This window comes from Nematolebias whitei, chromosome 1, assembly GCF_014905685.2.
Source record: "Nematolebias whitei isolate Nwh7 chromosome 1, NemWhi1, whole genome shotgun sequence".
Lineage (NCBI taxonomy): Eukaryota > Metazoa > Chordata > Actinopteri > Cyprinodontiformes > Rivulidae > Nematolebias > Nematolebias whitei.
In genome coordinates, this window is record NC_056498.1 from 58898098 (window position 1) to 58911949 (window position 13852).

General features: G+C 39.1%; 1 protein-coding gene across 1 annotated transcript in view; it reads left to right on the top strand.

Annotated features, from left to right (window-relative positions):
* The window catches only part of lrpprc (leucine-rich pentatricopeptide repeat containing), a 105969-nt gene that overhangs the window by 76633 nt on the left and 15484 nt on the right, over positions 1-13852 (top strand). The window contains exons 26-31 of the mRNA XM_037697487.1: positions 4461-4529; positions 4621-4711; positions 5147-5289; positions 7395-7521; positions 7833-7959; positions 11979-12067. Of these exons, the coding sequence (XP_037553415.1) occupies positions 4461-4529; positions 4621-4711; positions 5147-5289; positions 7395-7521; positions 7833-7959; positions 11979-12067 (646 nt within the window). The remainder of the gene's footprint in view (positions 1-4460; positions 4530-4620; positions 4712-5146; positions 5290-7394; positions 7522-7832; positions 7960-11978; positions 12068-13852) is intronic.

Below are 13852 nucleotides of genomic sequence, written 5' to 3' on the forward strand. Positions count from 1 at the left end.
ACCTGCGTAGAATTTTTTATATAGATTTTAATATATATATATATACATTATTTATTTATTTTTTTTTCCCCTGAGACCCTGTGAACATAATTTTGTTCTATCTAATGTACCACATGTGATGTGAATAACAATAAACTTGACTTGAACTTATAAATGAACATCTAACAAAAATTTAATAAAATCCTAATGGTGGTTCATGAGCTGTTTTGCTAGCAAAGACACAGTGAACAACTGCATTTTTCCTTTGTTACTTTGAAGAAAATCATGGAGTAAAGGAAAAACATTACGCTATTATAATGTCACTTTTCACTTAACCTGCGTAGAATTTATACCAAAGACTCTAAACTAAAAGTTAATTCGGAGCTGTTCGTCATTAATCTTGCGTCACAATTGATATCAGGTGACTACAATGGAATCATGTTTCTCATCACTCAAAAATAAATAGTTACACACTCATTCAAAGGCTCAAATACCTTTTGTTTCCCTCTTTTTGAGAGCGTCAAGTGGTGGTCCAGAGTGGTTTCTCTCTTTAGGCTCTGTTTGGTATAATTGGCAGCTGATTAATCACAGCTAATTAAGTGTAATGATAGAGAAAGGTGGCCAATTTTGTGCTAAATGGTCACGTTTAGGTAGGGGGATTGTCAGATGACCGGGTTTATTATTGCAGCAGGCATGTGTGTCTATGTGATGGTCAAGGTTAGGTAGTGTTGTAAAAGAGTGGTGAGCTATTATGTTTTTGTGTTGGGGAGAGGGGTTTGTGTGTATGTGTCCATGTGATTAGTAGAATTGAAACATTAGGAACAGAGATGGAGAGGGTTTGTTAAGTGGAGGTGAGACGGTCAGTTTTAGCTTCTTTTTAAAAAAAATACATGTAAGAATGAGACCTGTAAAAATGTTTTAACACCTGAAGGTCACAAATAAAAAACTCTTAAAGATGCAACAGGATGCACTTTACTTACTTGGCTGTATGTTAATGTGAGGATCGTCTTGATAATCTGACCTGCTTGACATTTTTTCATCATTTTCCCTGTCAATGCTGGTTGTTGTTGTTTTCTCTTTTTGCTTTAAATTCTTTTGATCTGCGTCTGTGTATGTCAGCAGCATGTCTTCTTATTTCTGAGGATTGTGGTTCCGGCTTAGATTAGGGAGATTTCTCCTGACGAAATCACAATCCCAAACACATTCGGACTGGTGTGTGCGTGCGCGCGCTTGTTTTGGCAAATAGTTGTGCTGCTTTGAGCCCTCAAGACTTTTCCAAGTAAAATGAATTGAAGGCAAAAAATAAAAATAAAAAATAGATGGAGCACTTGCATTGAGCCTTAGTCTCTAAGAAGATTAGACAGCTTGAGAGAGAGAGTGGGTGCTACACATTTTAATTTGTCCCTTTTGGCTCGTTGGGTAAGAACATAATGCCTCTTCCTGGGAAAACTAGAGGGATGACGAGGCAGGAGGAAGAGGAAGGAATTTGGAGATGTGGGGATTGAAAGAAAAGTTGGGAGGGATGGTCAAGGAAAAGGATGAAGCTCATCTTTTCCTTACTTTGTCCTCTCAGTTTGATGGGTTGTCCATCAAAGCGGCCAGCAGAGATTGAGTGCTGTTGATCCTCGGTCAGATTATCTTCCAGCCAGATCATTCTATGTTTCCCTTTTTTTTCCCCTCTTCTCACCCAGATTACTGAGGAAATAGGGAGAGTAAAATTTCTCAATCCATGTCTTATTCAGATTGTATCAAAGCCCCAGGATACTGATGAAATCCCGATCACTGTTTTCCATGATAATAATCATATAGGCACTGCACGTATCAGGCTAAATCGTGGCAATATGAGTTTGAAGATCAATCTATGTCAGCCCCTAACGGACCGCGCAAATACACTACTTATCTGTATATTATCGTTGTTTTAAAAAGTGGGGGGAAAGCAAATCTATGGAAAATGGAAGACTACAGATTTTAACGTTTTGTATATAAAAGAAAAATAATCTGGCAGTATATTTTTTTAATTTGTCCTCTTGATAAACAAGTGAAAATGATGCTCTCTAATGTCTGTTCTGCTCTCTAGCCAAACGTTCACATCAATACTTTTCCCTTTTGTGTTGTCTGAAGCAAATCATTGTTTTTATAATTTTGCAGAGCTTTACTGCAAAACTATTCAAGTATTAACATGATATTTATATTTGTTCTCCTGGTTTGGACTCACATTTGCCAACAATATATTTGTATGTTGTCAAAGCCAATAAGAAATCTGAATATTTTCAGGGCTTTGAAACATGGGCTCAAGGGTTTGTCTTGTTCTAGAAATATATGTAACTTTAAAAAAAAATGTTACAGTAAATAAAGAAAATGAGGGGGAAAATAGAAATAGTAAATTATCAAACCTACTTGGGCTAATACAACTACTAAAAAGAGTTTTATTTTAATGAGCAACATAAAAATAGTGTGGTGGCTTTAATGGCACACCAGCTATCCAAGATGATATAGGGGTGCACCGATTGCAGTTTTCTGTCCGATCACCGATTTCTAAAAAGTCTGCCCTGCCGATTCTGATTTTGTTTTATACGCGACAATGTCAGGTGTTATAAGGTCACAAGGTACCTTCAATTTTCCAGTAATATTTTTTTGAAAAACATACCTTTGAACAATATCCTAGAAACAATACAAACTTGTTTTAACTGGCCACGAGGTAGTGCTCTGAAATAAAAACGAAGTTCAGACAATAGTTGTTAAAGCGAGAGAAAAAAATCTGTAAAATCGGTTTCTCATGTATCGGCCAATTTCTGATTTCCCAAAATTAAGGAAATCGGAGCCGATTTATCAGCACACCCCTAGATATAAATCGTTGGAACTATCCATCTACAACATGAAACAACCATGAAAAGGGAGACAAGGTATTCACATTTAAAAGCAAAGCAACCAAATTAGCTGCAGTTGATTAGAGCCCGACCGTATGGAAATTTTGGCTGTCGTCGATACCGATTTTGGGAGGGGGCAGGTAACGTCGTTAACGGATATATTGGCTGAAAATTCTTTAGCTTTGTCCACCCTCAATAATCTAAGAAATCGGCTACTTTTAAACTTGTTTTAACACCTAAAGTCTTAAAACGGTTTTCCTAACGTGCATTCACATTTTCTATCTTCCATTATTCACCATAAAGTTATGAAATGTGTTACAAAAATATAAATTGTTCGTTGTTTAAACAGTCACATATGGTGAATGCCTAATTTTTGACTGCAGCAGAGGTTTTTTTTTTTTTTTTCCAGAGACATAAAGATATCAAAACAAACAATGCTTTTTATTGAGGAGGACAAAGATAATGTTACTAATACTGATATATACCGGTATGTAACGTTACGTTAGGTTTATTTTTCTGGCTAAAGTTTGACAAGGCAATAGCTTATGCTAGGTTATCTAAAAGTTAGCTTGTTAACTTGAGAGGCACTTGGCTAATGAAAAGCGGATTGGAGGATTGAAGGGTTGAAGAGGATTTATTATTGTTGATTTGTTTTACAGATCAGTTACAATAAACTTACCATGCCCTGTTTAGCAAAATATGCCATACACAGTATTTACCGGTAGTTGCTCCCTGCTTCAGCTGTGCTGTGAGTCAGGTGAGCATGGCCATGACTGGAAAGTAATCCGCATGTGCCCTTTGCTGGATACATCGTACAATTACACCATTTGCAAGTAAGGACACGACTCATTCCCAGCATTTGAGGGGAGAAAATAAGAAGTTTTTATATCGGCGCATAATGGGCCGATTATCACTGATACCGATAAGTCCCCAAAATATAAGCCTAGAATATCGGCCCTACCAATATATCGGTTGGGGCTCTACAATTTATTAAAACAATACTAAAAGGTAGGGGAACAAATATAAACAAATGCAAAGGATATGCAAGATAAATATCTAAAACACAATACAATCAAGAATCCTATAGTTTTTATAACATTTAATCTGGGTGCCTTGGTCATTAATAGATAAAATAGGCAGGATGTTGGGGGTGGGGGGGGGGGGGAATGCAGTGGCATGCCATTTCATAATCCAGCCATGTATTTAAAAAGACATGAGCTCAACATATTTTTCAAAACAAATAATAAATCCAGCTTTAGTTTTTCTTATTTCAGACCGTCTATGATGTACATCAGTTCAAACTTATTAAACTCCACGTTTTTTGCCTAAATCAGTGTGCTGTTTATTTTTATTCCTCTGAGTGTACTATTTTAATGTTTCTAAACTTTTAAACTTGAATATTTTTTCTTCTGCTTGAATTGAATGATTTAAGCCTGTGTTTGAAATGATCTCAAAAACAGTTTAAGTGATATTTGGACAACCTGAACAATTTAGCATCTGGTCAGTTTGTACACGGAGCAAATGCACACCGACACCGGGACACGTTCAGCAAAAATGGTATTCATTTATTCGCTTATTTCTTATCAAACTGTGACATTTGTTTTTCTTTTATAGACCCCTGGGCTGAGGGCAAAGTCTGGAAGCTTTCATTGGTTTGCAGAGAGATGTATTTTTAAAAAACAGGTAATGCATACAAACACATGTGCACACAACTAGGCAACAATAAAGATGATCATAATTAATCTAGCTTTAATGTTTGCGTTGTTGAATTTAGATGAAGCCCTTGGAGCAGATGGTGGAGGTGACAGCCAAGCTGTTTGAGTCTGACAGAGATGAGATGTACAGCTACATCTTAAAACTCTGCAGTAAGTCTCTGTCCTTCATTTGTCTGTGTGCATTTGTTGTCTTCTGCTCACTGGACCTCCCACTGCTGCTCGTGCTTCACTGTTCTTTCCTCAGTCGCTGAGTATGTTCAGAGTGGGATCAGTCTGAAGGAAGCTGAAGAGGCGGTGTGATTGCTGCCGAACTGATAAAAATTGTGATTGGAGTGTTAAAGCTGATTGTCATTGTGCCATTTCTCCTCACTTTCCTGCACACATTTACAGCAGAGTCGAGGGTCAGTCAGTTGATCAGATTGAAGCTTTGAGTGTTTTCTCTCAGCACGAAGTGCTTTGTCAGAAACTCCTCTCTGTTAGACCTGCGCGACGAGCTGAATATTTAACCACATGTTTGTGTGTCATGCATTTATGACAAATTAAAACCTTTCATTCCCACTGATTTGTGTTTTCGGTTGTTTACAGAGGAGACAAATGACTGGCAGAAGGCAGAAGCCACATGGACAAAGATGCAGGAAGAGAATGTGATTCCCAGGGAGAGGACCCTGTGTTTGCTGGCAGATATCCTGAAGAGTAATGGTCAGGAGGTGCCGTTTGACGTGCCTGAGGTAAAATCCCTTGTTTGTAAGATCCTAATGATGCTGACTGGTGACAATAAATGCTTTTTAACTAGAGGTTCCAGACAGTGGAACAAAACAGAGCAAGTAAATCTGAAAACAAAAATAGATTTTTAACTAAAGATCTCTGAAATCTAATTCACATCCATGCTGCAACTTTACCATAACACCTTTTCTCTCCTTACATGTTCCGTGAAAATAAATGGTAGCTAATCGTAGCAATTAAACAATTATTTTTGTCGGTATGTATTTTCTGCAGCCAAATTCTGCTTCACTTTATCGTTTAGCCAATTTGTTCACGTTGTATTTGTCACGTCCCTCACAGTCTGTCTCACTTCGTCTACAAGGTAAAGGTTGAATGTCCATCAATCCGTTACCTGCTGCTTGTTCCAGAGTCGGGTCGCAGTGCAACTTGGGCAGGGCGGCCCAGACATCTCTTTCCACAGCCACCTCTTTTAGGAGGATTTCAAGGCGTTCTCAGGCCAATTGAGAGACGTCGTCTCTCCAGCATGTCCTGGGTCTTTCCCAGAGCCTCCCTATGGAGGTGTCCTGGGGGCATCCTTGCAGATGCCTAAACCACCTCGACTGACTCCACTCAATGTAGAAGAGCAGCAGCTCTATTCCAAGTCCCTCCCAGACTGAACTTCCCATCTTATTGTAGAGCACAGCTACTCATAATGAACTCATTTTGACCACCTGCATCCGTAATCTTGTTCTTGCGGTCACTACCCAGAGTTTGTGGCCATAGCTGATAGCAGCGTAGACTGACAGTAAAGGGAAAGCTTCACCCTTCAGCTCAGGTCCCTCTTCACCACAGCAGACTAGTACACAGCACACAATACTATAGAAGCTGCACTGATCCGTCTGTGCAGCTCATGTCCCATTCCTCCTTCACTCGTGAACAAAACTGAAACTCTACTTGATGCAACACTTGAGCAACTTTCCTTGACTAAAGGCTGGATGTTTCCTGTGTATTACACATACCTGCACTCGGAATTGCAGTAAATTTATTGAATATTTTATTTTACAGTGGAAAATTGTAGTTGCAAAGATTCACAAATTCATACCTAAATTTAAACAAGAGAAAGGTAACCCCATTCTTAGCAACTAATTGAATTGAAGATAATTAAAAAAAAAACCTATTTTGTTATATTCTGTACTTTGAACTTTGTTTTTGTATCAATAAGACAATGAAGATGATGTTTTTTCTCAATTAAAATAAAATGTTACTCTTTGAATAGATTACCAAAAGAGGAGTTTGACCCTGGCTTCTGATGGTCAAAGCTAATCCCCCCCCCACACACACACACACACACACACCAAAAAATCTCAAATTTATCAGCTGGTCACTGACCAGCCAGCCCTTCCCCCCACAACTTTGCTCTATTTTAAGCCTCTGTTCATTACATGTAGAGCAAACAGGATTGAAGCTCTGATCTGAAGTGTAGTCAATCAGACGGGCTGGCTGGTGAAAGGAATTACAGCTTGATCAGTCTGTAAATCTGTAATGCCTGACTAATTTAGACAGCTGCTAAATGCCACCATATGGCTGCTGTTTGATGCTCAGCTAGACCCAAATTAAAAGTGAGAATCAGATTATTTTTCTCTCCCTCCGCTACAATTAATTTGCAGCATTGCTTTAAAATAGTTCCATTCTCACTGCTCGTTCGTCCTTGCTGATTTTATTTTTTCCTCATTTTTGGTTTGCATGCTTCAAAAGCACAAATCGTGATGAGACAGGAAGTGATTGCTGTTGCCTCAGGCGATGAACTTTGTGACCCCCAGGGGCTCTTCAGTTGACACTTCCCGCTCCAGCACACAGACTCTCTAACACATGCATTTTTCTTTTGCCCCTAGGGTGCCAGACCTAATTTGCCCCTAGCCAATACAGCTTAACCCCCCTCCCCTCATAGCTACATGGGTGAGCAAGCATTACAGGACCTTGCCCGACCTGCCTGCCGTTATTGTCATAAATGCCGTCATACACACATACCAACCCATTTCTGGCTGATGGTGTTTCCAGACTGGTTGTAGTAGTGTTTTGATGGAATCCTCACACCAAGTTGTTGCATTGTTTTTTTGTGTTTCGTTTACAGTCGTGGTACGATCAAGAGACCAGCACCATACAGCAGGTCAAGTCACATCCGAACTACTTGAAAGTAGAAGATGGTACTAATTACAATAACCGTCTGCTGGCTCTTTGTAAGAAGGGCAATGCCAAAGGTACGCAGCTGGAGGTCCGGGTGTTGATGTCCCATGTGAAATGTATTAAACGCACAATAAGCTGTAATCTGTAAACCTTTTTTGTCCAGTCTTTTCCAAACTAAAATTAAAACCGAAATTAACTTTTGCTCCAAGCTCTAGACTCACCTCTTTACAATCTACATTCAAATGAGCAAAAAAGATGTACTTAGCTACTATTATTAACTTTTTTTTATTTTTTATTTTTTTTTACGTGCATGTCCAGTAATGCAAGGATTATCTGAAATTTCCCTTCATCCTATCTCTCTCATTTTCTCATTTTCTTCCTGCAGAAGCATTCAGTTTGATAACAAAGATGAATCAAAGGGGTGCGATCCCATCCATCGTCGTGTATGATGTCCTGATCCGGTCTCTGTTGGCTGAAGGATCCATCGAGGACGCCTTTACCGTCCAGAAAATGTAGGTTTCTCCACAAAACGTCCAATAAGAAATTGTCAGAGCATCATTACATGATGAATAATTGCCTTCAAAACCTTTGCTTGTCTTAAAGTACAAGTAATGTTTTAGACCATCTACCAAGTACATTTTTTTTTTAAATCTCGGCTGGTGAAAACGTGTAAATTTTAACTTTCTGCGGTACTCTTACAAAAAGTCAACATGACTCCCATCTCTTTTCTGGTAATCGTAGATTTTTGCCTTCTCATTTAAAATGACTAACAAGTGGCGTCATATCAAAAAGTAAAAACGGGGTTCTAAAAATTACAAGCAGGAATCTTTACTTCAGGCATGTTGCTTGTTCCTGCAGGTAGTAGTTCCCTGCTGAAATGTGTGTATGAGTATATGTTTGCCTGTTATCAAAATTTCTCATAAACCTCTGGACATTTTTATTGTAAATTACAGAAAGTTATAAGATGTAAATTAACAACTGGTTAACTTTTAGTCAACATAACTCGAGAAGTCTGCCGCAGCCAGCAGACCTAAAAAAAACAAACACAACAATGTTGTAACTCTGTCGAGTCTACATGTAGTTAAACAAAAAATGTAGTGTCGTAGTAATTTACACTGATCCCTAACGCATATTTTGAGCACTAACACATTGTGCAAAATGAAAGAAAATAATCGTTGGATATCTCTACAACATAATTCAACATTCAAGAATGTCTGCATCTACACTTCTAACATGACAGGCCACAGTGATATGTGGGCCTGTCACGATAACAAATTTTGCTGGGCGATTAATTGTCTCTAAAATTATTGTGATAAATTATGATATTGTTTGAAATTTGACAATAATTAGTAATTATTGTCAAATTTAAGAAGAAATGTTGATTAATTTTTGTATGTAGTACATTTTTTGACCATTGGATAGCAGTATAAGACAGTTTGAACCAAATGATGGATAGTGAGGGAGTGAGCAGCATGAGGCCCCTTGATGTGACATGGGCTGTCTCTCCTTCCTTTATTCCGTTCTCAAAGTGACGGGCGCTCGGTGATTTGAACTCTAGCATAGCATTTTCACATAAAGCTTTTAAGAAAAAATCAGTCAACAAGTTCTCAGCTTCTTTTTGCAGAGAAAAACAACATTTTACACGAAGTCACGGGTTTCAACCGTGAATTTTAGAGCTTTGACAAGACGGAGGTTTTCCCCTGAGGTCGGCGTGTTAGCTTAGCTCGTAGCTTAGCTTGTAGCTTAGCTTCGCAGCTTAACTGCTTTTAATGGTCCAGAAACACAATTTTGGATGGTTAAAACGGATTTTAAAGAGTAAAGAGAAACGGAGGGATCAGTGAAGAGCACCGGGGTTGTCTTTTATCATCCAGAGTCTTCAGTAGAAAGAGAGACGTAGAAACGATAAATCCGAAAATGAAGTTGGTTATTTTCATTTATCATGCGAATAATTGATTTATTGTTTATTGCGACAGGCTTAGTGATATGTATTCCTTCAAGGATAGCTAGGTCTTTTTTTTTTTTATAGTTTTTGCCTTTATGGATTGTATTTAAGCCCTACACAAAATTTCTGCTTTAGGTTCAGGTTATATTTAAAGTATGTTAATAAATGTGACACATCCACCCTCAGTAAAGACAGATAGCTCCCTTCTGTGTTTATGTTTTGAGCATTAAAAATGACACATTTACCATGAGGTGAAGTTAATACTCTGCCACTTCCTCTTTCATCCTCAGCTGGTGGCAGCTGAGGACACAAGGCTCACACAGCAGCTCCTCGGTGGGCACGAGGATTAGAAAGTGATTGTGTGTTAACATGCTCAACTCTGCTGGATATGAACAATGATTCACATTAAGCCCTAAGATACACACTCACACACGTGCTCCGATTTCCAGATTAGTTTTGGTTTACTGGGAAGCATGTGACTTTGTGCTGAAATATCAATCTTCTTCCAATTAGTGATGTATCATGTGTTGTTGTTGTGTTACCGGGTCCATGTCTGGGCGTGAGCCTGGGGGACAAATGGACTGGCAGAGGTATTACAGATTTGAGCTTAACACAGAGCAGATCTTCTTTTGCTATTTGCCTTTTTTTTTAGGTAATCTCTCACATTTTCTTTATCTCCTTTTGTCGCTTTTTCTTTTTATCATTTTCCTTCTGCAGAAGAAAACACCAAAGCAAAGAGATTATAACATAATGACACACGCTGAGAGAAAAGCTGCAGTCACGAAACTGTACAAAAAAGAAAACATGTAAAAACAGCCATTACTCTATCTGTCTCTTTTTGCCCCCCCCCCCACCCCACCCCAGCTCGCTACATGGTTCACTCTTTTTTTATTACAAGAATAATCATATCAATTTTAGACCCGTGTTTCAACAAGCACAAGGCAAATACAAGTGATAACCCATCTCCAGTCTCCGTTTGAATTGGTTTATGGCATCCCCGCCTGGATAAAAGCTTAGTTTATCTGCACTCTTAATGAGAAGTGAAATGAGCTGAGAGGAGAGTCGGGGAAAGATGGAAATGGGAAGAAAAAAGAGGAAGATAAAAAGGTCTAAATAGGAAAAGAGGAGTGAATGAGAGGATGGTTAGATTTAATCATGTAGGGGATAATGAAGACGCTATAGGCATTAATTCTGAGTGTGTGTGTTTTTAGGTAATCTGTACAGAACTGAGCAGTGGGGTACTTATGGTGAGATTAAGGGATTGTGGTAGAGTGTTGATGAGAAGAAGAAGCAGAAGGGTGGGATTCATTGGCTAGAATGCAATACCCCTAGAAGGAGAAGGTGAGAGAGCGGTGGAGTGGGGGAAAGGTGAGCAAAAGGACAGCCTCTAGAGATTTCCTCCCTCTTGATAAGAATAATTCTGCCCCCACACACCCCCTGCTGCTCAGCCTCCACGGCAATCAGTCAACGACCCTGTTACTACTCCAATCTTTAGCTTGACCCTGTCAGAGCAGCTGCCGGATGCTGCTGCTTGGCCTGGTGTCGCCGTGGCGATAAGGATTGCCAGCCTGATGCTCAATTGAGCGGAAGGATTAATCTGGTTGCAGGGCTATAATAATGAATTAAAAAAAAGCAGGAGGCAAGTTTGATTGAGGTTTTAGTGGCAAAAAAAAGAGAGTGGGACAGCAAGTATATACAGATGTGAAGCAGGAGCAGCTCCCCGAGGCCTTGATAACAGCCTCTTCCAGCCCTCACTTGGATATACCAACAACAGCTACGATGGAGCTCAGCATGGAGGAATGTCACATATACAGCAACATCAATCACATCCTTGATGTCTGTATTATTTTCAGGTCACAGCAGGAGCTTTACTAAAGGCTCAGACTTGCTGCCAATCAGATTTATTCCTATTGTCTTGTACCTTTCAGCTCATGTGTTTATCCCCTCCATCTCTGCGAAGTCTAATGCTTTTCTAAATGTGATGCCTCACAATACCACAGCATTCAAGGCCTAACTCGCCATGTAGATGGTGCAGTCATCGCAGATTACAAAGATTTTCTCCTAATGGGACACCCGAGTATCAGCTTTAAAGTTTGGAATTAATGGACTTTCTTTCAGCGTCAGTCGTACATAGATAAAATCTATTATTTGTACATGATCTAATATCAGAATATCACAAAAAATACACTGATAATTCTTTTTCATTTTCGTAGAAAAAGCTCTGCCCTTGTGGGATTACATGATCCAGAAATTAAAAAAACCTCCAGCGCTCTACATGTCCAGAAACACAAGTCGTCTTTTCTATTTGCTTTGAAGATTATCTTGTTGTGAAACTGTGTTTTCTGGAAACTAAAAGCATTTGTATGAAAATTGCTACATGGAATTGTCTGTTTTTGACAGGTGAATTAAATACCCTGGAAATTTGTTGTACGGCAAGATATTGATGAATATTTCTTTAAAGTTGTTTGCACAGATTTACAGCTCTGTCCACAAAAATACCGTCCTGATTTACACATTCATCCAATTTTCTAAAACCTTTTTTTCCTAATGATGTGATGTTTTCTGAGTTGTTTTTTTTCCCCTCCTCAGGGCCACGTCCCAAATGCCAAGCTTCAAGCTGAGCGATGCCGCCAACAGTTTGCTCATCGTCTCATACAGCGTTAAAGGCCAGGTCAAAGGTAACTAGAGAAATTGCATTTCCTGCGAAAATGCAGTGTGAATGCGTATTGCTGAAGAACTTGCATAAAAACAGCTTAACTGTAGCTGAAATGGAAGAACAAGTCTTTATTAGCAGAAAAAAGCGGGAAAAGTGCATTTTTGCTGAATTAGGTTGAAATTAGCAGAAATGAGCACAAGGAAATTAGCTTTAAAAAAAAAAAAGCAGAAATTAGCTAAAAAATGTGGAATTAGTAGAAAAGGATAAAATGAGTATAAAAGCAGCTAAGTATTTAGTAGCTGAAATAGCAGAAAAAGCTGAAACTCTGAGGAAAAAAGCTGACAGGAGCATAAGCTGAAATTAGCAGCAAGAAGTTAAGTAGGCTGAAAGGAGCAGAAATTACTATGAAAAACAAATTTATCTGAAAACAGCTGAAATTAGCTAAAACATTCTTAAAAGGTAGCTGAAAGTGTAGAAAAAGCTTAAATTACCGGATGAAAGCAGAAAGAAGACGTTTGCTCAGTTACCGTAGACTGAAAGAATCAGAAATGAGCACAAAAATATGGAACTAATCTGAAAAAAGCAGAAATTAGCAAAAATAGCTAAAAGCAACAACAAAGTAAATCAGAAAGGAGCTGAAATTACCAGAAGGAAGTGGAGAGAGCACTTTTTTTTTCTGTATTAGGCTGAAAAAAGTTCAAATGGGTACAAAAAATGTGGAGTTAGCTGAAAGAGCTAAAATTAGCATAAAACAGCTAAATAGTAGATAAAATAGCAGAAAAAGTTGAGACTTGCAGAAATAAACTGAAGGAGCATAACAAGCTGAAATTAGCAGACATAAGTTAATTAGAGTCAGAGTCAGAGTTTCTTTATTGTCATTCGCACCTCATGTGGTACATGTGGTGGAGCGAAATTATGTACACATGGTCCCAGTTACATCCAACAATAAAATGTATAAGAAAAACAGTAATAACATCTAAGATATGAACTAAGAATAACATCAACTAAATATGCACTAAGCACTCATAACATAAAACATTGAACATCACCACAAACATGAACATGAGTCTGTGAGCAGATGTGCACGCATGAACACATCAACATTGAAACAGATCAGCAGCAACATGAAACAGATCAGCAGCAACATGATATGGTTTTTCACAGTGATTATTCTAGTTAAAGATTCATGAGTCTAACAGCCTCAGGGTAGAAGCTGTTCCTCAGTCTAGTGGTTCTACACTTAATGCTCCTTAACCTCCTTCCTGAGGGGAGTGGGGCAAAAAGTGTGTGTGCTGGGTGAGTGGGGTCCTTCATGATGCAGGTGGCCCTCTTCCTGCATCTGGAGGTGTAGATGTCTGTGATGGTGGGGAGGCTGATTCCGACAGATTTCTGTGCAGCCTTCACCACTCTCTGCAAAGCTTTTCTTTCTGCAGCTGTGCAGCCTCCATGCCACACATTGATGCTGGAGCACAGGATGCTCTCCACTGCATACCTGTAGAAGGAGGTGAGGACTGAGCTTCCCAGACCAGCTCGCCTCAGCCGTCTGAGGAAGTAGAGTCTCTGATGAGCTTTCTTGATCAGGCTGGTGGTGTTGTTGCTCCAGCTGAGGTTGTCATTCATGTGTACACCCAAGTACTTGTAGCTGGAGACCACTTCCACCGCAGATCCTCTTATGTTCAGGGGGGTGTAGATGTTTTTGTTCCTTCTGAAGTCCACAATCATCTCCTTTGTCTTCTTCACATTGATGTGAAGGTTATTCTCTTTGCACCAGCTCTCCAGGTGTTCCACCTCTTGCCTGTAGCTGGAC